The sequence below is a fragment of the Ranitomeya variabilis genome, chromosome 5 (genome assembly GCF_051348905.1).
Source record: "Ranitomeya variabilis isolate aRanVar5 chromosome 5, aRanVar5.hap1, whole genome shotgun sequence".
Taxonomy (NCBI): domain Eukaryota; kingdom Metazoa; phylum Chordata; class Amphibia; order Anura; family Dendrobatidae; genus Ranitomeya; species Ranitomeya variabilis.
The window spans coordinates 42,606,085-42,632,476 of NC_135236.1; the positions used below are offsets into that span (position 1 = coordinate 42,606,085).

A 26,392-nucleotide genomic window follows, 5' to 3' on the forward strand; every position below is an offset into this window, starting at 1 on the left:
TTAAATAATACTGTAATACAATGCGTTATAAGGACTGTCTAAATAAGTAAAAAATAGTAATCAAATTTTAATACCGTATATTGAATTAATAACACTGTCAAAATACTAAAAACAGTAATAAAATAATAATACCGCCAATCAATGCACAAAAAACACTGTCCACTGAATTCTAGAAAACAGTAAGCAAATAATACCACTGTCCATGTAATGCTAAACAATAGCAATAAAAAAAACATTACCTAGTTTACTATAAATAATAGTAAAGACAGTAATGAAATAATACCACATCATAATGCACTCATAGCACTGTCCAAATAATACTAAAAAAAGTAACAAAATAATGCTGCCATACAATGCACTATTAGCACTACCCAAATAATACTAAACAATGGTAATCATAAAATACCGCCAAACAATGCAAACATAGCACTGTCCAAATAATACTGAAAAGCAGTAACAAAATAACACTGCCATACAATGCACAAATAGCACTACGCAAATACTAAGCAACTGTAATTATACAATACCGACAAACAATGCACAAATATCAATTTCCAAATAATAGAAAAAAATAGTACTGTACAATATAACACTGAAAAACTCACCCAAGAATGCCGCCATAAAATGCACAAATAATGCTAAAAACAGAAAAGAAATAATACTGCTATACATTGCACACATAATACTAAAAACAAATAATACTGCCATACAATGCACAAATAAGTAAAAAAAGCAAAAAGAATCATTAAGTACTGCTGCCATATAGTGCACAAATAGCAGTATCTAAATACTACTAAAAAAAGTAAACAAATAATACAGTGATACAATGCACAAATAAGTTAAAAAAAATCATTAAATAGTTGCGCCATATAGTGCACTATTAGCACTATTGAAATACTACAAAAAAGTAAACAAATAATACCGCCATACAATGCACAAATAAATAAAAAAGGCAAAAACCAATAATTAAATAGTGCCGCCATATAGTAGACAAATAGCAGTATGTAAATGCTACAAAAAAGTAAACAAATAATACCGCCATACAATGCACAAAAGCACCGTCTAAGTAAAAAAATGCTAAATAGCAATCATTAAATAGTGCCGCCAAACAAGGCACAATATAGAATGAAGGATAGTATAAAAATGCTCTTCCATTGTGATTGCAGAATTTAGGACCCTGCAGTGGATTCCTGCGGTAATCTGTGGCACAATATTGCAGTGATCACCAGGGAGCAGACGGCCAAAGATTATATGAGCCATGTGTCGGGCAGAGTTCAATAGTGCAGCCTTTAAATCCAAAGAAAACATGAGAGGACAAAAATGAAAACTGTGGCCCAAGGAGGAAGCTGCATCCACAGAGATAAAGGATCAACACCAAGACTACCTGGGTCTTAAAGGGCCACTGACCCTAAAAATGGTCAAATCACAGAAGTGAGCTCCATAATATAACATGGCTGATAACAGAGAAGCATAGATTGTATGCAAATACATGGAAAAGTGAGACAAACAGTAGTGTCCCTTTAAATTTACAATTCGGTGTGAAATGCTTGGAACAGATCTTGTAGGTCATGCATGATTGGCAGCAGCGGTCCACAAGCAATAGTGGCCAACAGAGACTCTCTGGCAGATAATGAGTTAAATATGAGATATATAGATGTCTGTGGTCGTGGTAAAGAAAGGGTTAAATCTCAGGGTGTTCCCGGGCACAGTCCTTGTGTTGCATCAGTAGCATGAGCAAAGTTCAGAGCATCGGATAGTGAGAGAGCGACTGACGCCGCAGGGCACAATACACACTCAGCGCTGCCGTAATCACATCATGCAGGACGCAGAGCGCCGGGGGCACTGACACGGGCACAGGTGAGAGGGCGGCTGGGAGATACAAAGGCCCGGGCAACCGTCACCCAGGAGAGAGGAGGCGGCGACCGGCGCAGGTGATGTCTGTATATACAGGTGATAATAATTGTATACAGGTGATGTCTGTATATACAGGTGATAATAATTGTGCACAGGTGACGTCTGTATATACAGGTGATAATCACTGTGTCCAGGTGATGTCTGTATATACAGGTGATAATAATTGTGTACAGGTGATGTCTGTATATACAGATGATAATAATTGTATACAAATGATATCTGTATATACAGATGATAATAATTGTGCACAGGTGACGTCTGTATATACAGGTGATAATCACTGTGTCCAGGTGATGTCTGTATATACAGGGGATAATAATTGTGCACAGGTGATGTCTGTATATACAGGTGATAATAATTGTGCACAGGTGATGTCTGTATTTACAGGTGATAATCACTGTGTGCAGGTGACGTCTGTATATACAGGTGATAATCACCGTGCACAGGTGATGTCTGTATATACAGGTGATAATCACTGTGTGCAGGTGACGTCTGTATATACAGGTGATAATCACCGTGTACAGGTGACGTCTGTATATACAGGTGATAATCACCGTATACAGGTGACGTCTGTATATACAGGTGATAATAATTGTGCACAGGTGACGTCTGTAGATACAGGTGATAATCACCGTGTACAGGTGATTTCTGTATACAGTATACAGGTGATAATAATTGTGTACAGATGACGTCTGTATATACAGGTGATAATCACTGTGTACAGGTGACGTCTGTATATACTGGGGATAATCACTGTGTACAGGTGACGTCTGTATTTACAGATGATAATCACCGTGTACAGGTGACGTCTGTATATACAGGTGATAATCACCGTGTCCAGGTGATGTCTGTATATACAGGTGATAATCACTGTGTACAGGTGATGTCTGTATATACAGGTGATAATTGTGTCCAGGTGATGTCTGTATATACAGGTGATAATCACTGTGTACAGGTGATGTCTGTATATACAGGTGATAATTGTGTCCAGGTGATGTCTGTATATACAGGTGATACTCACTGTGTACTGGTGATGTCTGTATATACAGGTGATAATCACCGTGTGCAGGTGACGTCTGTATATACAGGTGATAATCAACGTGTACAGGGTACAGGTGACGTCTGTATATACAGGTGATAATCACCGTGTACAGGTGACGTCTGTATATACAGGTGATAATCACCGTGTACAGGTGACGTCTGTATATACAGGTGATAATCACCGTGTACAGGTGACGTCTGTATATACAGGTGATAATCACCGTGTACAGGTGACGTCTGTATATACAGGTGATAATCGCCGTGTACAGGTGACGTCTGTATATACAGGTGATAATCACTGTGTACAGGTGACGTCTGTATATACAGGTGATAATCGCCGTGTACAGGTGATGTCTGTATATACAGGTGATAATCGCCGTATACAGGTGATGTCTGTATATACAGGTGATAATCGCCATGTACAGGTGATGTCTGTATATACAGGTGATAATCGCCGTGTCCAGGTGATGTCTGTATATAGGTGATAATCACTTTGTACAGGTGATGTCTGTATATACAGGTGATAATTGCCGTGTACAGGTGATGTCTGTATATACAGGTGATAATCACCGTGTACAGGGTACAGGTGACGTCTGTATATACAGGTGATAATCACTGTGTACAGGTGACGTCTGTATATACAGGTGATAATCGCCGTGTACAGGTGACGTCTGTATATACAGGTGATAATCGCCGTGTACAGGTGATGTCTGTATATACAGGTGATAATTGCCGTGTACAGGTGACGTCTGTAGATACAGGTGATAATCACCGTGTACAGGTGACGTCTGTATATACAGGTGATAATCACCGTGTACAGGTGACGTCTGTATATACAGGTGATAATCACCGTGTACAGGTGACGTCTGTATATACAGGTGATAATCGCCGTGTACAGGTGACGTCTGTATATACAGGTGATAATCGCCGTGTACAGGTGACGTCTGTATATATACAGGTGATAATCGCCATGTACAGGTGACGTCTGTATATACAGGTGATAATCGCCGTGTACAGGTGACGTCTGTATATACAGGTGATAATCACTGTGTACAGGTGACGTCTGTATATACAGGTGATAATCACTGTGTACAGGTGACGTCTGTATATACAGGTGATAATCGCCGTGTACAGGTGATGTCTGTATATACAGGTGATAATCGCCGTATACAGGTGATGTCTGTATATACAGGTGATAATTGCCATGTACAGGTGATGTCTGTATATACAGGTGATAATCGCCGTGTCCAGGTGATGTCTGTATATAGGTGATAATCACTTTGTACAGGTGATGTCTGTATATACAGGTGATAATTGCCGTGTACAGGTGATGTCTGTATATACAGGTGATAATCCCCGTGTACAGGGTACAGGTGACGTCTGTATATACAGGTGATAATCACTGTGTACAGGTGACGTCTGTATATACAGGTGATAATCGCCGTGTACAGGTGACGTCTGTATATACAGGTGATAATCGCCGTGTACAGGTGATGTCTGTATATACAGGTGATAATTGCCGTGTACAGGTGACGTCTGTAGATACAGGTGATAATCACCGTGTACAGGTGACGTCTGTATATACAGGTGATAATCACCGTGTACAGGTGACGTCTGTATATACAGGTGATAATCACCGTGTACAGGTGACTTCTGTATATACAGGTGATAATCGCCGTGTACAGGTGACGTCTGTATATACAGGTGATAATCGCCGTGTACAGGTGACGTCTGTATATACAGGTGATAATTGCCGTGTACAGGTGACGTCTGTATATACAGGTGATAATCGCCGTGTACAGGTGATGTCTGTATATACAGGTGATAATCGCCGTGTACAGGTGATGTCTGTATATACAGGTGATAATCGCCGTGTACAGGTGACGTCTGTATATACAGGTGATAATCACCGTGTACAGGTGACGTCTGTATATACAGGTGATAATCACCGTGTACAGGTGACGTCTGTATATACAGGTGATAATCACCGTGTACAGGTGACTTCTGTATATACAGGTGATAATCGCCGTGTACAGGTGACGTCTGTATATACAGGTGATAATCGCCGTGTACAGGTGACGTCTGTATATACAGGTGATAATTGCCGTGTACAGGTGACGTCTGTATATACAGGTGATAATCGCCGTGTACAGGTGATGTCTGTATATACAGGTGATAATCGCCGTGTACAGGTGATGTCTGTATATACAGGTGATAATCGCCGTGTACAGGTGACGTCTGTATATACAGGTGATAATCACCGTGTACAGGTGACGTCTGTATATACAGGTGATAATTGCCGTGTACAGTTGACGTCTGTATATACAGGTGATAATCACCGTGTACAGGTGACGTCTGTATATACAGGTGATAATCGCCGTGTACAGGTGATGTCTGTATATACAGGTGATAATTGCCGTGTACAGGTGACGTCTGTATATACAGGTGATAATCGCCGTGTACAGGTGATGTCTGTATATACAGGTGATAATTGCCGTGTACAGGTGACGTCTGTATATACAGGTGATAATCACCGTGTACAGGTGACGTCTGTATATACAGGTGATAATCACTGTGTACAGGTGACGTCTGTATATACAGGTGATAATCACCATGTACAGGTGACGTCTGTATATACAGGTGATAATCGCCGTGTACAGGTGACGTCTGTATATACAGGTGATAATCACTGTGTACAGGTGACGTCTGTATATACAGGTGATAATCACCGTGTACAGGTGATGTCTGTATATACAGGTGATAATCGCCGTGTACAGGTGACGTCTGTATATACAGGTGATAATCGCCGTGTACAGGTGACGTCTGTATATACAGGTGATGACATAGAATTAATTTAGTTTTATCTTACATACTATTTAGTACGCGAGTGATGGAATGTAACGACCCAACAGGGGGTCAGAAAGCAGACGACACAACACACGCACAACTGGATGGAAATGGGGAGAGAAAGGCCCTACTGATAGAGAATGAGGGATGGACACCTCCTGAGCTCAAACCTGAGCCTGTCCCTGCACTCCCCTAATGCCCTAAGTGGGTCCTCCCCCCCCACCGCCATCACAAACCTCATCTCTCGCTGTCACCTCGCACTGCTCTGGCTAGTGCAATGGCTGGTAGGGGCGCTACCCTCACCATTGCAGATGGTACAACACAGGAGGCAGTGAAAACATGAGATAGACAAGGAAAACACATCAAACTTAGCTTAACAACTTTCTCTGCTGCAAAGCACCGCACAGCAGAAGAAAGGCACCTGGACTAACTCCACGAAATCAGCTGATTCACCACTGCAGCCAGTGAGCTCCTTACTCCAGGCTTGGTCAACATAGATTGCTCCATCACAGACAGTCAGCTGATGCATCAGGCGACTATTTAAAAGATGGTGGGAGTGGTCACCACCCACATCAGCTGACCCTGCAACTCTGCAATTGCAGTACACTGCCAGCGAGGGAAACTGACATTAACCCCACATAGCCTGAAAGGAAAAAAAGCTACATTTAAATCATAGTGGAACCAGAGCTGCCACACATCCAAAAATGGATCGTGACAGTACTCCCATTTCAATGAGAGGCCTCAGGACCCTTAACACAGGACCTCACCGGAAACGACGTACGATGAGGATGCCTCGATCCACTAGTGTTCACCTCTGCAGTCACCTGATCTTCATGTTTACTGCAAACGCAGCCCAATGGAGATGGCAATAACGTAGGCTCCAGAGGCGCAACAAATCTCCAGAGCACTGACCTGTGGAATACATTGTGAACGTGCATTACTGGGGTTATCTCCAGCTGGAAAGTCCCCGGGCTGAGAATAGTCGACACCCAATATGGCCCGATTACCCTAGAACTCCAGGTCCCTGAATCATACTTCCACCTGATGTTTTGGTGGACACCCACATGTACTCATTTACACAGGTCCGAACCTGCACGTTTATTTCCATGCATGCGTTTTCCAAAGGATGGTGAACTCTTTGAGGAACCGACAGCAGAGGCGTCCCCCTGTGTCACCAAACTCTTACCTTCATTACATACAGAAGGAACCACCCCCTCCCCTGACCCCTCCTTCTAAGAGGAACCCGAGACTCAGGGTTTACTTGTGGTGAGGGTTGAGTCTTGCCCCTACTCCCTGGCAGCACCTCAGCTGCCCCCACCGGAGAAGAAGGGGCAGGTTGGAGAAAGACGGCAGAGATCGTAGCTCCCAGGAAGCAGTCCTTACACGACTGGTCCCAGCTGACTGCTTCCCTGGACCGCCAATTATTGACCAGGTTGTGTCTCTTCAACGAGGAAGGCCTAAGAAAATGGGAGTTGATGTACACTCCAAGACGTAGCACGACAGGTATTCTTCATGACGAGTCCCTATATGCAGATTTATATTATCTACGACTTGGGTCACCCTCCCCTGGTTGAGGTGGACAGTCAATTGCCTGAACACTAATGGGTCTCGCGAGAGTCCTACCCATCAGACCATGGGTCTGAACAAAGAGGGAATCCACCAAATTGACTCTAGCGCCACTATCCACAAGCACCTGTACAGTCTCAGTAACCCCGCCAACCACCACTTCAGCAGGATTGGTAAACTGAGACGAAAAGGTCGAGGAAATATACACACCCTGGTTGCTTCCCTCCACATGACCAGGGGAACGCGGCTTTGGAGATGAAGTACCAACTTTGGCACGAGATGGGCAGACATTAATGTTATGACCTGCAAAACCACAGTAGAAACATGCCCCAATCCCACGGCGAACCGCAGGCAAGCCTGTTTGAGAAGAGACTCCTCCCACCTGCATAGATTTGTCCATCTGCACCAGTATGTCCTCCTTCCTAGAAAGAGCAACAGGGGGCAGATTCGATGTATGTCACTCCCTAAGATGTCTATCCACCCGGATAGCAAGGGCCATGGCGGCTTCCAATGATCCAGGAGTAGCATACTGCACCAGAGCATCCTGTAGCCTAGCTGACAGACCCTGACAGAAATGACTCCTAAGAACAGGGTCATTCTACTGCATATCAGTGGCCCATCTCCTAAACTCTGAGCAGTACTCCTCAGCCAGCCGGTCCCCCTGCTTGATTTTACGGAGTCTAGACTAGGGAGACACCTTCAGGATCCCCATACACAAGCACTAATGCCACAAAAAACTCATCCTCCGACCGCAAAGATGGTTAATTGGCTAGCAGAGAGAAGGCCCAGGATTGGGGATCACCCTTGAGAAGGGAAACTATAATCCCCACACGCTGTTCCTCACTCCCTGAAGAATGAGGGCATAGCCTGAATTATAGCTTACAGGCCTCCTTAAAAAACAATAAGTTATTTCTCCCTCCAGAGAACCTGACAGGGAGAGATATCTTGGGTTCCGGTTGAGCCTGGACATGAGCCAAGACCCAGAACCCGACACCTGCTGAAGCTGCTGCACAACCTGACACCGCAGTTCCTTAACCTCATCTGTGAGGGTCTGGATCAGCTGAGCAAAAGCCTGTGCTTGAGTCATCGGTTCACCGGAAAAAAGTCCTGGTCGATGATAATGTCACGGACTGTAACGACCCAACAGGGGGTCAGAAAGCGGACAAAACAACACACACCCAATGGGATGGAAATGGGGAGAGGAAGGCCCTACCGATGGGGAATGTGGGATGGACACCTCCTGAGTTGCAACCTGAGCCTGTCCCTGCACTCCCCTAACACCCTAAGCGGGTCCTTCCCCCCGCTGCCGTCAGGAACCTAGTCCCTCGCTGTCATTTCTCACTGCCATGGCTAGTGCAATGGCTGGCAAGGGTGCTAGACTCACCACTGCAGATAGTACAACACAGGAGACAGTGACAAACACAAGACAGACAAGGAGAAAACACAAAACTTAGCTTAACAATTTTCTCTGCAGCAAAGCACCGCACAACTGAAGAAAGGCTCCCGGACTAACTCCATGAAACCAGCTGATTCACCACTGCAGCCAGAGAGCTCCTTACTCCAGGCTTGGTCAACATAGATTGCTCTATCACCAATAGTCAGCTAATGCATCAGGTGTCTATTTAAAGGATTGTGGGAGTGGTCACCACCCACTTCATTTGTCATGCCAACTGTAGGGAAGCCATACTGCCCATGCTTGCAGAGGACATATAAACACCAGAGGTTTGCCCTAGATGTACCTATATTGACAGAGTAATAGATGGTCAGGTTTAAATTCATGGGACCCACAGCCCATCTAACTATTCATGGTAGCCACATCTAGGAGAGAACACATACCCAAGATCTTCTCTCATCTAAGTAATTCTCTTAGACCTCACCTATTTTAGGCTGGTTAGGCTATCTGGCAGTCATCATAGGATCCACATCTTTCTAACATGTGGAGGTACTAGAGAAATCCCAAAGCAATCTTTGCAAAGATCTACAATCCACTTTGGCCTTCAGTTGTATGGATATACTAAGATTTGGGATAAAAAGCACTGACCTGGGAAGGAAGTCTGGGTGGTTGAGGCCTCAGAGGATTAGTCACTTGAGGGCTCCCTATGATTTGGTCCTTGGGATATTATATTCCGCCTCCAATAAATAGATGTATATTTGATAGCCGATGAAAGCAATTACTTATCATTTCAGGAATGTTTTACAGATAGGTAGAAAACCCAACATAAACCCCACATCCACTGACACATCCAAAAATGAGTAACTTAAGGAGGGCTTATGTTACTCCTCACTCTGTCAGAGAGTAGAAGCGCTATGTCTTCTTATAACAGGGTACCAAAGTTATGAACCAGTGCCAGGTGGAGAGTTTTTCCTATAGAACCTTTTCTTCTAAAATTTTAAGTCATAAACCCATCATTCTTCATCATTATATGCTATTGAGTCATTTCCTCCTGGTGGTTCCTCCTACTTGGGAACATCTTCTATCAACTGAAAGCAGTTATGAAAGTGCAAACACACCATTATATCTAAGGAATTTTCCAATATGGAACCAGTCAGTTAAAAAATAATCATGAGTCCTTCATCCGTTAGTAACATCCATGTAGGTAGCAGAGTTGGCCAGATCTATCAACTCTCCGGTTGGGTCTTGAGTCTATGTAGATCTCAAGCTGTATACTATCTTCGAAATAAGATATACAACGCTCATTTCCCTTGACTCCAAAACTTATGTGGTTGAAGGGAAAATATCAGTTCAAGTCTGATTAATGGCATCATCCACGGCAGCCCAAGTTGGGTTACAAATGCCAATGACAAAGTGATGAGAGTCTAAAGGGTGGGAGGGAGGGGTATAAAGCAAGGAGACCATTATTCCTGAGATCCATGGCTGAACCATCTTCCTAAATGTGGGCAACCAATGTTATGGCTTGTGCTTCCATCGGCAGGTCACACAAGTACGAGGCCCAGGATGGATGACTCCGTGAGAAAGCATGTCCTTTCCATTAGCGTTTTCCAGTGGGTGTTGACGTTTCTTCTGATGGGTGAGTGGAAGGGAAATTAGAGTTAATAATACTGTGTTTATCAGTCTGGAAAATTCACTGGACATGACCACAATCTAACCTAGAAATGAGTCCAGACTGATCTGAACATACATTGCATGCATGGATTATTGTGAGGTGTGGAAACGAGACGTAATAAGCCTCTGTTCTGGACAACGCTATGCTTTCAAGACCTCAATCTCTCCAGAGGTTGGTGCTACTGTGGGAACTACCGCTCCACTAATGCCTCAAATTATGTCAAAGGACCAGTTACTGCACCCTACAAGATCAACACACTCCCCCACATCTGTGGTCCAATTTTCCAGGATCTTTTTCGATAGTAGATGTTATACGTACAGATACTTTCATGCCACATTAGTCTTTACGAATGTATTTTGTCTCCTTTCAGGGATATTTTTCACCATCTTCTTAGTGTACTTGGTGTTCACCTCCTTCTGGATAATACCTGTGGTGTATTTCTCTTGGCTGCTAATCGATTGGGACACTCCAGTGAAAGGTATGGACTTAATAAACTTTACCACGTGGACTGAATTTTTACGAATCTCACATAAAAGAAAAATACCATGGGCATCTTAGGAAAGAATGAAAAAATGATTAATAGGATCATCACTAATTCCTCAAACTGGAATTGTGGCAATAAGAATGACCCAAATTTTATTGTAAACCTATCCAATTTTCAGTCTAAATGATCAAGGCTTCAATATCTTCAGGGGTTTCTGGAACCAACACTAAACTCTATGATGGGACACAACAGTCTTACATCACCACAGAACATAGGAAGCCATAGGAATGTGTCATGTGATCTCCAAAATTTTTGTTAGATCCAGTGTTGGACTTGGGCTCCTTAGGCTACCAGAGATGATAATGAGGACCTAACCTCCATCCAAACAGAACATGTGTATAGACATTGTAAGTCCACCAATAGGCTATATGAGATCATTTAATAAGAAATAGACCCTAGAGGTAAATGGCTGGTGCCAAAAACACCTCCAAAAGGAGTAGTGTTCTGCTGGACCTTTGAGGTCCATTATCATGTCAGTGCCACTGGATGATGCTCTGTCATTTTAATGGGCCAGTTCAATCTCGATCACATCCAGCATTGAGACAAACATTATTTTGGACCATTTTTTGCATTTCTCTATTCTACATTGTCTTTCCTGACAGGTGGTCGTAGAATAGAATGGGTGAGGAGATGGACAATCTGGAAGCATTTCAGAGATTACTTCCCCATAAAGGTAACCTCAATGCTACACACAATGCAGCAAATCTAATATTTTGTATACCATTTTGGCATATTTCAAGTAGTATCATCATTAGATGCCGCCAAGAAGGGATCTCCTCTTGGTGAGGAAGGAGTTTCTCCGCAATGTCCTGTGTTCTGTTTTGTTCATGATCTTGGTGATTGCCTCTTTCACCTGTGCCTTCATCTCTTCTGATCTGGATCATCTTTCTCGATGACTTGGGTCTTCTTTTTCTGCTGTACATCCAAAATTAAGAGCGAACTTCATTCTGTCCGTATGTGTTTCGAGCTAAATTCAACAATGTCAATCTTCATTTCCACAGTTTTGTGTTTTTCAATCCTCCTGTTATCTGATCTCAAAACGTTTTCAAGGTCAAACATAATCTCTTAAATACAGACCCGGGGCCAATCAGTCGATGTTGGCAGAGAAGACCGATATGGGCTGCCATTATTTTTTGTGCATTAACCAGATAATGGAATAGACGACCACATGGATGGTTGTCGTGAGTCCTCCAGCTCTGGAGACCCTCATTCTTAGCATGTCTTCACTCCTAGAAGGGGTTTTGAACAGGGAAGTTTCTCTGTGTTGCCCATATGTCCTGCCATGTAGGATGCAGTCATCATGACACTTCTATTAGTGCACCAGGATATATTGAAAAATTAGTTGGTCCAAGTCAACTTTAGATCCAATCAATTCTGGCAAAACTAAGCAAAGCTGTGGCCGAAATATCCTTTGTCCAGGCCAAAGATTAACTTTGATGTTCTAGCCCTTTATCTACCATTGCAAAAGCAAATAGGCTTCCCACACCGGTTTCACCCCAATAGACTACAGTTTCTAGTATGATGTTTTAACTTATCAGCTCATTTATGCTTTTATGGCGCTTTGTTGTTTTGTACCCTAACAGCTCGTTCAGGCAGCTCCGCTCAGCCCCGACAAGAACTACGTGCTGGGGTGTCACCCCCATGGAATCTTTTCAGCTTCGTCCTTCTGTAACTTTGCTACTGAGGCCACCGGCTTCTCGGAGATGTATCCGGGAGTCCGCCCATGGCTGTCTATTCTGGCCGGGCTCTTCAGGTTGCCTATATACCGTGACTACATCATGTCGGCAGGTGAGAAGCCCGGAGGTGACAAGAACTAAATCTACCAGATCTATACGGCTTCGGTTGCTCTCTGTAGCATTTTTCAACTGTGTTTTTGCACTGAAAGTGGATCCATTGCTTTAACTTTTATACCAGAAATGAACAGCGGACATATAAATAACAAACTGTGTAATAAATCTCATCAGGGAGATCGGCTGCTGCCTCCTCCAGGAAGGAGAGGAGAGGAAGGAAAGGAGAGGAGAGGAGAGGAAGGGAAGGAGAGGAGAGGAAGGGAAGGAAAGGAAAGGAGAGGAAGGAGAGGAGAGGTAGGAGAGGAGAGGAAGGAGAGGAGAGGAAGGAGAGGAGAGGTAGGAGAGGAGAGGTAGGAGAGGAGAGGAAGGAGAGGAGAGGAAGGAGAGGAGAGAAAGGAGAGGAGAGAAAGGGAAGGAAAGGAGAGAAAGGAGAGGAGAGAAAGGGAAGGAGAGGAAGGGAAGGAGAGGAAGGAACGAGAGGAGAGGAAGGAAAGGAGAGGAGAAGAAGGGAAGGAAAGGAAGGAAAGGAGACGATAGAAAGGAGAGGAAGGAGAGGAAGGAAAGGAAGGAAGGAGAGGAAGGAAAGGAGAGAAAGGAGAGGACAGGAAGGAAAGGAGAGAAAGGGAAGGAGAGGACGGGAAGGAAAGGAGAGGAAGGAAAGGAGAGGAAAGAAAGGAGAGGAAGGAAAGGAGAGGAAGGAGAGGAGAGGAAGGAAAGGAGAGGAAGGAGAGGAGAGGAAGGAAAGGAGAGGAGAGGAAGGGAAGGAAAGGAAGGAAAGGAGAGGAAAGAAAGGAGAGGAAGGAAAGGAGAGGAAGGAAAGGAGAGGAGAGGAAGGAAAGGAGAGGAGAGGAAGGAGAGGAGAGAAAAGGAAGGAAAGGAGAGGAAGGAGAGGAGAGGAAGGAAAGGAAGGAGAGGAGAGAAAGGAGAGGAGAGGAAGGAAAGGAGAGGAAGGAAAGGAGAGGAAGAAAAGGAGAGGAAAGGAGAGGAAGGAAAGGAGAGGAAAGAAAGTAGAGGAAGGAAAGGAGAGGAGAGGAAGGAAAAGAGAGGAGAGGAAGGGAAGGAAAGGAAGGAAAGGAAGGAAAGGAGAGGAAAGAAAGAAGAGGAAGGAAAGGAGAGGAAGGAAAGGAGAGGAAGGAAAGGAGAGGAAGGAAAGGAGAGGAGAGGAAGGAGAGGAGAGGAGAGAAAAGGAAGGAAAGGAAAGGAGAGGAGAGGAAGGAAAGGAGAGGAAGGGAAGGAAAGGAGAGGAAGGAAAGGAGAGGAAGGGAAGGAGAGGAGAGAAGAGGAAGGAAAGGAGAGGAAGGAAAAGAGAGGAAGGAAAGGAGAGGAGAGGAAGGAAAGGAGAGGAAGGGAAGGAAAGGAAGGAAAGGAGAGGAGAGGAAGGGAAAGAGGAGAGGAAGGGAAAAAGGAGAGGAAGGGAAGGAGAGGAGAGAAAGGAAAGGAGAGGAGATGAAGGAAAGGGAGGAAAGGAAAGGATAGGAAGCAAAGGAGAAGAGAGAAAGGAAACGAAAGAAGAGGAAAGAAAGGAGAGAAAGGAAAGGGGGAGCAAGAGCCAGATACAGACATGGAGTGGAGGAACTAGAGTCAGACACAGACATACAGAGGGGGAGGAGCTAGAGGCAGACACATACAGAGGGGGAGGAGCTAGAGGCAGACACATACAGAGGGGGAGGAGCTAGAGGCAGACACATAGAGAGGGGGAGGAGCTAGAGGCAGACACATACAGAGGGGGAGGGGCTAGAGGCAGACACATACAGAGGGGGAGGAGCTATAGGCAGACACATGCAGAGGGGGAGGGGCTAGAGGCAGACACATACAGAGGGGGAGGGGCTAGAGGCAGACACATACAGAGGGGGAGGGGCTAGAGGCAGACACATACAGAGGGGGAGGGGCTAGAGGCAGACACAGTTGTTCCACTGTAAGTTCACCTGAGCTGATGATTACTGTTCTCCCTGGAATTTTCTGAGCACCAACTATCCTCTCCGATCACAGTAATGGGAAAGACAATGCATTTTACCAGTGAGATGAGAATTTGGAATATGAGCGATGCGTCCAGGAGGGGACAGCCGATTCCTCTGATATGTTACACACTCTCTTATTTCCATGTGCCTGTTGATTTATGGAATAAGGCCGGGGTCACACTACAGTAAAAGTATGGAAATTCGGTGCGAGTCTCCCTGCCGAGAGTCGCACAATGTTCTCCGTATGGTCGTCCGTGTGTAATGCGTTTACAATGCGATCATGTGATTTCCTCGCACCCATGTATCCCTATGACATCCGTACGGCTTTACATTTCTCACTGGCTTTTCCCTCATTGAAATTAATGGCTGAATGGGCTGAAATGAGGAAAACGTGTGCGTATGTCTCACAAGTCACACTGATGGTCCGTGTGGTGTCTGAGTTTTTCTCGCACCCATTAGCTCGCATTGGCGAGTCTCGGTGATAATCGCAGCATGCGAATACGCCTGAGAAAAAATACGGCGATGTGAGCTGCCCCATAGGTTAACACTGGGCCGAGTGTGCGATATTTTCTCATATTTCTCATATTTTTACCCCGGCCTAAGTATATAAAACCATGGTTACTCTTTAAGGTTGGAGTTCAATTTCCAAGATAAGGTAAATTGTCTAACGAAGTCCCGTGAATGAACACCAGATGGCGATCTATTGTTATGGGTGCAGTGTGGGCACTATTGTACCGCGGTGCACCTATACAGTACACACAGCCGGTGTCATTCCTTCTGTAACAAGTATGCTATAAGGGTTGTGGTCTCTTCTAGGCTCCATCACTCTTTTCTCACCTAGGAACCATCCCTGTAAGTAAAGACAGCCTTCGATACCTGCTGTCCTGCTGCGGCACCGGAAACGCGGTCTTCATCGTGGTCGGAGGGGCGGCCGAGTCCCTGCAGAGCAGTCCAGGGGAGCACACAGTGACCCTGAGCAACCGGAAGGGCTTCGTAAGACTGGCCCTGGAGAATGGGTAGGTCCGAAGAAGAATTCCCGGGTAGCGGGTGGCCAAAAATACAAAAACAACACCGCTATAATTAATAGATAAAAAAATATAATATCGTTAAAGGGGTAGACCGCTTTGGAAATCCCTTTTTGTCTGCAGGATTCCCCAATGATCAACTGATCACACGGTTTCCTGCTACTGACCTCCAGTAATGGAGAAACCAGGCAGCAACTGTGAGATTCCCCTACAGCACCCCCACTGGAGAAATAAAGTATTACACAGTCCGCCAGGCTCCTCCAGAATGAGAGACGTTCTTTAATTTGCAAGAAAAGACTTTTGTAACCATTCTCGGTAGATCACAAAAATCGAGATCCCTGTTTAGATCCCTCTTTATCAACTCAGTATTCGTTGGAAGTGCAAACACACATTACACTGTCATATATGGTGCTGCGGGAAAGTTTTATAAATGTGGAAAAAATGCTGCAAAGAAAGAAGCTTCTGGCATGTAACATAGCTAACAAGCCAGTGTAAGGAGACTTATAGGCCACGGTAAGCTCCTTTGGGAAATTCAATATGCAAATAGTCTCTTCAGAGAGGAAAACTTAAATTCTAACTCTAACTTCTGGAATAAGCGATCCTTAAAGTCAATATCGACCCTTTAACGAGCCTTGCCACATGACTTAGGATGAAAGCCAAACCAGAATCTTAATTTGCAGACACGTGTTTCGGGGCATTTGCCACTCATCAGTGCATTGCAAGAGATCTGAGTTGGCTGAGTGAGAGGTCTCTGACGGGTCTAGGGGGAGACGTTTCACCTTGTGGAGCGTGACATCCTAGTGTAAGGAGACTTATAGGCCGTGTAAGGAGACTTATAGGCCACGCAATGCTTCTCTAGGAAATTAAATTATGTTAATAGCTTCTTCTGAGAGGAACAGAACTCTGACACCACCTTTTGTAAGCAGAGATCCTCTAAGTTAATAACGACACTTTAACGAGCCTTGCCATATGACTTTTGGAGAAGTGTCAAACCAGAATCTCTAATTGCAGACACTTAATGCGGGATGTTTGCCCCTCATCAGAGCAAAGCAAGAGGTCTGATATATCAGAATGAGAGGCCTGTGACTGGGATCTAAGGGGTAACGTGTCCCCTCTAAGTCTCCTTACACTGGCATGTGAAACCTTACCCCTTAGGCCTCAGTTCTTCTAGGCACTAGTTTTTGGAGGCACTCAGTAGTGAAATGTTTTACATTTCTTAGTTTTTTTTCTAGAAAGTTGTAAATTGGGTTTGATGAAGAGTGTTCTTCTGTAGTCAGGCTGCAGAATGAGTTAACGGAGAATCCCTCGGTGAGCTTGTAACTCTCTTATCTGTCTTCTCCTGGTTTCCCTTCAGCTGATATATGGCCACATCTGTGCAGCCCTGTAATATAATGAGGCGCTGCTCTTCATCATGGGCGATCCTCCGGTGACCCGCGATGCCTCTTCTTCTTTCAGGGCGGACCTGGTTCCCGTCTATTCCTTCGGAGAGAACGACCTCTATGAACAAGTGCGCTTGTCCCCAGGTTCCTGGGGCTGGAAACTTCAGCTCCTGTTCCAGAAACATGTGGGGTTTGCCCCCTGTCTATTTAAAGGGACAGCAGTGTTTGGGGAGGCGAGCTGGGGTCTCAATCCGTTCCCGCGCCCCCTGACCTCTGTGGGTGAGTATCAGCCGGTGATTAGAGAACATGATAAAGATGGAGCCCCTATCAGGAGCTCCCTGACACCAGCACCCTCCTAACCACCCCCATAATGTCCTCCGACTGTTACCTGGCCGCTGTACATTGTGTCTGGGTGAGATGCTCTGCAGTGGCCGCTGTACATTATGACTGGGTGAGATGCTCTGCAGTGACCGCTGTACATTGTGTCTGGGTGAGATGCTCTGCAGTGACCGCTGTACATTGTGTCTGGGTGAGATGCTCTGCAGTGGCCGCTGTACATTATGTCTGGGTGCGATGCTCTGCAGTGGCCGCTGTACATTATGTCTGGGTGAGACGCTCTGCAGTGGCCGCTGTACATTATGTCTGGGTGAGACGCTCTGCAGTGACCGCTGTACATTGTGTCTGGGTGAGATGCTCTGCAGTGACCGCTGTACAGTATGTCTGGGTGAGATGCTCTGCAGTGGCCGCTGTACATTATGTCTGGGTGAGATGCTCTGCAGTGACCGCTGTACAGTATGTCTGGGTGAGATGCTCTGCAGTGGCCGCTGTACAGTATGTCTGGGTGAGACGCTCTGCAGTGGCCGCTGTACATTATGTCTGGGTGAGATGCTCTGCAGTGACCGCTGTACAGTATGTCTGGGTGAGACGCTCTGCAGTGACCGCTGTACACTGTGTCTGGGTGAGATGCTCTGCAGTGGCCGCTGTACATTGTGTCTGGGTGAGATGCTCTGCAGTGGCCGCTGTACATTATGACTGGGTGAGATGCTCTGCAGTGACCGCTGTACATTGTGTCTGGGTGAGATGCTCTGCAGTGACCGCTGTACATTGTGTCTGGGTGAGATGCTCTGCAGTGGCCGCTGTACAGTATGTCTGGGTGAGATGCTCTGCAGTGACCGCTGTACATTGTGTCTGGGTGAGATGCTCTGCAGTGGCCTCTGTACATTGTGTCTGGGTGAGATGCTCTGCAGTGGCCGCTGTACAGTATGTCTGGGTGAGATGCTCTGCAGTGACCGCTGTACAGTATGTCTGGGTGAGATGCTCTGCAGTGGCCGCTGTACAGTATGTCTGGATGAGATGCTCTGCAGTGGCCGCTGTACATTATGTCTGGATGAGATGCTCTGCAGTGGCCGCTGTACATTATGTCTGGGTGAGATGCTCTGCAGTGGCCACTGTACATTATGTCTGGGTGAGATGCTCTCCAGGGGCCGCTGTACATTATGTCTGGGTGAGATGCTCTGCAGTGGCCGCTGTACATTATGTCTGGGTGAGATGCTCTGCAGTGGCCGCTGTACATTATGTCTGGTGAGACGCTCTGCAGTGGCCGCTGTACATTATCTCTGGGTGAGATGCTCTGCAGTGGCCGCTGTACATTATGTCTGGGTGAGATGCTCTGCAGTGGCCGCTGTACATTGTGTCTGGGTGAGATGCTCTGCAGTGACCGCTGTACAGTATGTCTGGGTGAGATGCTCTGCAGTGGCCGCTGTACAGTATGTCTGGGTGAGATGCTCTGCAGTGGCCGCTGTACAGTATGTCTGGGTGAGATGCTCTGCAGTGGCCGCTGTACATTATGTCTGGTGAGACGCTCTGCAGTGGCCGCTGTACATTATCTCTGGGTGAGATGCTCTGCAGTGGCCGCTGTACATTATGTCTGGGTGAGATGCTCTGCAGTGGCCGCTGTACATTGTGTCTGGGTGAGATGCTCTGCAGTGACCGCTGTACAGTATGTCTGGGTGAGATGCTCTGCAGTGGCCGCTGTACAGTATGTCTGGGTGAGATGCTCTGCAGTGGCCGCTGTACAGTATGTCTGGGTGAGATGCTCTGCAGTGGCCGCTGTACAGTATGTCTGGGAGAGATGCTCTGCAGTGGCCGCTGTACAGTATGTCTGGGTGAGATGCTCTGCAGTGGCCGCTGTACAGTATGTCTGGGTGAGATGCTCTGCAGTGGCCGCTGTACAGTATGTCTGGATGAGATGCTCTGCAGTGACCGCTGTACATTATGACTGGGTGAGATGCTCTGCAGTGGCCGCTGTACATTGTGTTTGGATGAGATGCTCTGCAGTGGCCGCTGTACATTATGTCTGGGTGAGACGCTCTGCAGTGGCCGCTGTACATTATGTCTGGGTGAGATGCTCTGCAGTGGCCGCTGTACATTATGTCTGGGTGAGATGCTCTGCAGTGGCCGCTGTACATTATGTCTGGGTGAGATGCTCTGCAGTGGCTGCTGTACATTGTGTCTGGGTGAGATGCTCTGCAGTGGCCGCCATGACTGGGTGAGATGCTCTGCAGTGGCCGCCGTACAATATGACTGGGTGAGATGCTCTGCAGTGGCCGCCGTACATTATGTCTGGGTGAGATGCTCTGCAGTGGCCGCCGTACGTTATGACTGGGTGAGATGCTCTGCAGTGGCTGCTGTACATTGTGTCTGGGTGAGATGCTCTGCAGTGGCCGCCATGACTGGGTGAGATGCTCTGCAGTGGCCGCCGTACAATATGACTGGGTGAGATGCTCTGCAGTGGCCGCCGTATATTATGTCTGGGTGAGATGCTCTGCAGTGGCTGCTGTACATTGTGTCTGGGTGAGATGCTCTGCAGTGGCCGCCATGACTGGGTGAGATGCTCTGCAGTGGCCGCCGTACAATATGACTGGGTGAGATGCTCTGCAGTGGCCGCCGTACATTATGTCTGGGTGAGATGCTCTGCAGTGGCCGCCGTACATTATGACTGGGTGAGATGCTCTGCAGTGGCTGCTGTACATTGTGTCTGGGTGAGATGCTCTGCAGTGGCCGCCATGACTGGGTGAGATGCTCTGCAGTGGCCGCCGTACAATATGACTGGGTGAGATGCTCTGCAGTGGCCACCGTACATTATGTCTGGGTGAGATGCTCTGCAGTGGCCGCTGTACATTATGTCTGGGTGAGATGCTCTGCAGTGGCCGCTGTACATTATGTCTGGGTGAGATGCTCTGCAGTGGTCTCTGTACATTATGTCTGGGTGAGATGCTCTGCAGTGGCCGCTGTACATTGTGTCTGGGTGAGATGCTCTGCAGGGGGTGTAATTCTAGGTTATGGTAACATTAGATGCAGATTCTGAGTCATCTGGTTACAGAGATCCTGAGAACACAGAGAGATATAGAGGACAGAGGCATAGAGAGCGAGGAGAGGAGAGAGGGCCCCGAACCCTGGAGAGCAGAGAGGGGGCACCACAGCCGGGCAGAGGAGGGGGACAGGAAGAAAAGGAAGGAACACAAAGAGAACAGCACAGAGGACACAGAGGATGAGGCTCCGAGGAGAAGGAGGGGGCAGCGAGAGACGGAGGGGGAGAAAATCTGTTATAATGAGAGGGGGACAGATGGAATATACAGACACCGGAGAAAAGGGAGAGAACATGATCATAATAATGAGGGTCCACAATGAATAGGGAGTGGGAGCGTTATCTATAGAAGAGGTGGGGGCAAGAGGAGCATAGGCTTACCCAAAATGATCTTAAAGAGATACTAATGCCATTAGTCTTTACCAATATTACTAATAACCTTGAGCATGTGAACATTATACTATAATACTGCCCACTGTATACAAGAATATAGCTACTATAATACTGCTCCTATGTACAAGAATATAACTACTATAATACTGCTCCTATGTACAAGAATATAACTACTATAATACTGCTCCTATGTACAAGAATATAACTACTGTAATACTGCTCCTATGTGCAAGAATATAACTACTATAATACTGCTCCTATGTACAAGAATATAACTACTATAATACTGCTCCTATGTACAAGAATATAACTACTGTAATACTGCTCCTATGTGCAAGAATATAACTACTATAATACTGCTCCTATGTACAAGAATATAACTACTGTAATACTGCTCCTATGTGCAAGAATATAACTACTATAATACTGCTCCTATGTACAAGAATATAACTACTATAATACTGCTCCTATGTACAAGAATATAACTACTGTAATACTGCTCCTATGTGCAAGAATATAACTACTATAATACTGCCCCTATGTACAAGAATATAACTACTATAATACTGCCCCTATGTACAAGAATATAACTACTATAATACTGCCCCTGTGTACAAGAATATAACTACTATAATACTGCTCCTATGTACAAGAATATAACTACTATAATACTGCTCCTATGTACAAGAATATAACTACTGTAATACTGCTCCTATGTGCAAGAATATAACTACTATAATACTGCCCCTATGTACAAGAATATAACTACTATAATACTGCCCCTGTGTACAAGAATATAACTACTATAATACTGCTCCTATGTACAAGAATATAACTACTATAATACTGCTCCTATGTGCAAGAATATAACTACTATAATACTGCTCCCTATGTACAAGATTATAACTACTATAATACTGCTCCTATGTACAAGAATATAACTACTATAATACTGCTCCTATGTACAAGAATATAACTACTATAATACTGCTCCTATGTACAAGAATATAACTACTATAATACTGCTCCTATGTGCAAGAATATAACTACTATAATACTGCCCCTATGTACAAGAATATAACTACTATAATACTGCCCCTATGTACAAGAATATAACTACTATAATACTGTCCCTATGTGCAAGAATATAACTACTATAATACTGCTCCCTATGTACAAGATTATAACTACTATAATACTGCTCCTATGTACAAGAATATAACTACTATAATACTGCTCCTATGTACAAGAATATAACTACTATAATACTGCTCCTATGTACAAGAATATAACTACTATAATACTGCTCCTATGTGCAAGAATATAACTACTATAATACTGCCCCTATGTACAAGAATATAACTACTATAATACTGCCCCTATGTACAAGAATATAACTACTATAATACTGTCCCTATGTGCAAGAATATAACTACTATAATACTGCTCCCTATGTACAAGATTATAACTACTATAATACTGCCCCTATGTACAAGAATATAACTACTATAATACTGCTCCTATGTACAAGAATATAACTACTATAATACTGTCCCTATGTGCAAGAATATAACTACTATAATACTGCTCCCTATGTACAAGATTATAACTACTATAATACTGCTCCTATGTACAAGAATATAACTACTATAATACTGTCCCCTATGTACAAGAATATAACTACTATAATACTGCCCCTATGTACAAGAATATAACTACTATAATACTGCTCCTATGTACAAGAATATAACTACTATAATACTGCCCCTATGTACAAGAATATAACTACTATAATACTGCCCCTATGTACAAGAATATAACTACTATAATACTGCTCCTATGTACAAGAATATAACTACTATAATACTGCTCCTATGTACAAGAATATAACTACTATAATACTGCCCCTATGTGCAAGAATATAACTACTATAATACTGTCCCTATGTACAAGAATATAACTACTATAATACTGCCCCTATGTACAAGAATATAACTACTATAATACTGCTCCTATGTACAAGAATATAACTACTATAATACTGCCCCTATGTACAAGAATATAACTACTATAATACTGCCCCTATGTGCAAGAATATAACTACTATAATACTGCTCCCTATGTACAAGATTATAACTACTATATTACTGCCCCTATGTACAAGAATATAACTACTATAATACTGCCCCTATGTACAAGAATATAACTACTATAATACTGCTCCTATATACTAGAATATAACTACTATAATACTGCCCCTATGTACAAGAATATAACTACTATAATACTGCTCCTATGTACAAGAATATAACTACTATAATACTGCTCCTATGTACAAGAATATAACTACTATAACACTGCCCCTATGTACAAGAATAGAACTACTATAATACTGCCCCCTATGTACAAGAATATAACTACTATAATACTGACCCTGTGTACAAGAATATAACTACTATAATACTGCCCACTATGTACAAGAATATAACTACTATAATACTGCTCCTGTGTACAAGAATATAACTACTATAATACTGCCCCTATGTACAAGATTATAACTACTATAATACTGCTCCTATGTACAAGAATATAACTACTATAATACTGCCCCTATGTAAAATAATATAACTACTATAATACTACCTCTATGTAGAAGAATATAACTACTATAATACTGCCCCTATGTACAAGAATATAACTACTATAATACTGCTCCCTATATACAAGAATATAACTACTATAATACTGCTCCTATGTACAAGGCTATAACTACTATAATACTGCTCCTATGTACAAGAATATAACTACTATAATACTGCTCCTATGTACAAGAATATAACTACTATAATACTGCTCCTATGTATAAGAATATAACTACTATAATACTGCTCCTATGTATAAGAATATAACTACTATAATATTGCTGCTATGTACAGAATATAACTACTATAATACTGCCCCCTATGTACAAGAATATAACTACTATAATACTGCTCCTATGTACAAGAATATAACTACTATAATACTGCCTCCTATGTACAAGAATATAACTACTATAATACTGCCCCTATGTACAGAATATAACTACTATAATACTGCCCCTATGTACAGAATATAACTACTATAATACTGCTCCTATGCACAAGAATATAACTACTATAATACTGCCCCTATGTACAGAATATAACTACTATAATACTGCCCCTATGTACAGAATATAACTACTATAATACTGCCCCTATGTACAAGAATATAACTACTATAATACTGCCCCTATGTACAAGAATATAACTACTATAATACTGCCCCTATTTTAGAATATACAGTTGAATTAACCCTTTGGTTTATTAACTGTCTCAATTTCATTACAGTCGGAAAACCGATCCGAGTCCCGCACTGTCCGGTCCCGTCGGAGAGTGAAGTGGATCAGTATCACGCACTGTACATAGAGGGGCTGAAGGAACTGTTTAATGAGTACAAGGTCTCTTGTGGACTTTCTGCCACGGACAGTCTTAAAGTCATCTGACTTTTGAACTTTTTGGATTGGAAGATAATAACGAAACTTCCTAAAATGGACATGAAGTGTAAACACGGAGATCAGGAGGACGCCTTGTGCCAGTACTGTAGATTGAGAAATAAGAGTAGTGATCCAGCTTCTTCCAGACTTTCTACCAAGCTGTGAGATTTTCCTGTATTTTCTTGTAAGTGTAAAACCATAAAAAGATGTGAGTGATTGATTCCGAGACCGGTCCTAACCTTATCTAAAGACTTATAAGAAATGAAGCCCAGGAACAAGTTCAGTCGTATGAGTGGTCCTGCCAGGAATGTTGTAGGTCTACACAGAACTTTTCCATACAGTTTGCGCCACCCTTCTAATGGACCCAGCACGTTCTAAAGGAATTAATCGCCAATCTTTTTTTAGAACCCTCTTATTTCAAGGAGGACTTTATAAAAAAAACTCAAGTTGTCCAGTTGAGAGCTTCTTGCAGACATCAAAATCTTCTTAATTGTGCCTTAATGTGGAGAATTCCTTGAAATTAGCATATTTCAGATCTGGTTTTCCATTTTAAATTAGTTGAAAATATTACAAAGACGGAGAATAATTTATTTTCATGGTCATTTTCCTGTTTAACAAAATTTTGTCAGGTTGAATGTAGACAAGAACCATCTTTGTACGTCTTCAAGGAAGATTTGTCATCAGCTCAAAAGTGATTAGTTTTTTATCCTATTTTATTACCGTCAAGTGGTAGTCAACTTTTTGTTTCAACGTGATTTCATGAAAACATATCAGCCTCTTAGTCCTACATCTACTTTAGGTTTTGTTGGCCAAGTCATCTTTGGTTTTAATGGACCTCAAAGATGCCAACCCATTCTTTCCCGTATATATTAGTCTTCTTCTAAAACCTTAGCACAAAGGGTTACATCTTTAAGTCATTTTAGATTGAAAAATCAAGAATAGGGTTGGTTTCACAAAAGATGGCTGTGGAATTACATAAATAAGGTCAATTTTGATCTTTGAAGATGATTCTACCACAGTTTGCCATCAGCACAGTTCAGCCGAGTCGGAAATCAGAAACCAAGTTGATGAGTTAGAAAAAGAGGACCACACTCAGCTTTGAGCCACCCAATGATAATCACCACCGCCCTATTTGAAATATACCATGTGGTCCATTAATTTCAGTCAACAGTTGGGTCTTCGATCTCATGGAAGTCTCGAAAATGTATGTTATGAATCTGAGAAGCTTCTTCCAGATCATATTATTCTCATTTCAATTCCTTCCAGATTTAGTTACTATGCTTGGAAAAGGGAATAACATGGTCTTTATGATTCTAGATTACAAACTAACTCCTCTTTCTAAACCTTGAACCCTTATGAATTGTCAGATGGAAGGGGGGTATGTCATGTTGAAGGACATCAGTTTTGTTAGTTCAGGTTATCTAAAGTTGAGGTAGATAGTATCCTTCCCAAACCTTAACTGGAAAATGCTGAAGATCCAGTTTGAACATCTCAAGACTCCAATCACAAAAAAACAGAAAGGAGTTAGTCAATTTTTTCTTCAATGTAATTTCCCAACATGAAAGCATAAGCCTCAGAGTCCAGGCCAAGACCTTCATCTACTTTGGGTTTAGGTGGCCAAGTCAACTTTGGTTATTGAACTTCAAAGACATCAAACCATTCTTTCTGACATATTCTCCTCTTCTTCTGAAACCATATCACAAATGGTTACTTTTTTAAGTCATATTTGACGGAAAAAAATCAAGATATCAATAAGGTCAGTTTTGGTCTTTGGAGATGATTCTACTATCAGTGCAGTCTCTAGTCAGAAATCCAAGATGATGAGTTAGAAAAAAGGCCTACACTCAACTTTGAGCTGCCCACGTATATAGTCAATCAGTATACATACACACAGGCCCTATTTGAAATATACCACGTGGTCCTTTAATTTCAGTCAACAATTAGTCTTTTGTCTCAAGGGTGTCTCGAAATATATGATATGAACCT

At 43.6% G+C, this 26,392-nt stretch overlaps 1 protein-coding gene across 3 annotated transcripts; it reads left to right on the forward strand.

The window, feature by feature from the left end:
- The first annotated feature begins 1,724 nt into the window (after positions 1–1,724).
- Positions 1,725–26,392, forward strand: LOC143774296 (diacylglycerol O-acyltransferase 2-like). 3 transcript variants are annotated; one of them, XM_077261733.1, is made up of 8 exons: positions 1,725–1,857; positions 10,302–10,397; positions 10,804–10,911; positions 11,580–11,650; positions 12,561–12,765; positions 15,567–15,741; positions 17,206–17,408; positions 24,261–26,392. In XM_077261733.1, exons 2-8 carry the CDS (start codon positions 10,325–10,327, stop codon positions 24,413–24,415), a joined length of 990 nt encoding a protein of 329 aa, XP_077117848.1. In that variant the 5' UTR covers positions 1,725–1,857; positions 10,302–10,324; the 3' UTR covers positions 24,416–26,392. The 3 variants fall into 3 exon arrangements, with proteins under 3 accessions (XP_077117848.1, XP_077117847.1, XP_077117846.1); XM_077261732.1 differs by having other exon boundaries at positions 1,833–1,950; positions 24,261–25,129; XM_077261731.1 differs by lacking the exon at positions 1,725–1,857 and having other exon boundaries at positions 10,273–10,397; positions 24,261–25,129.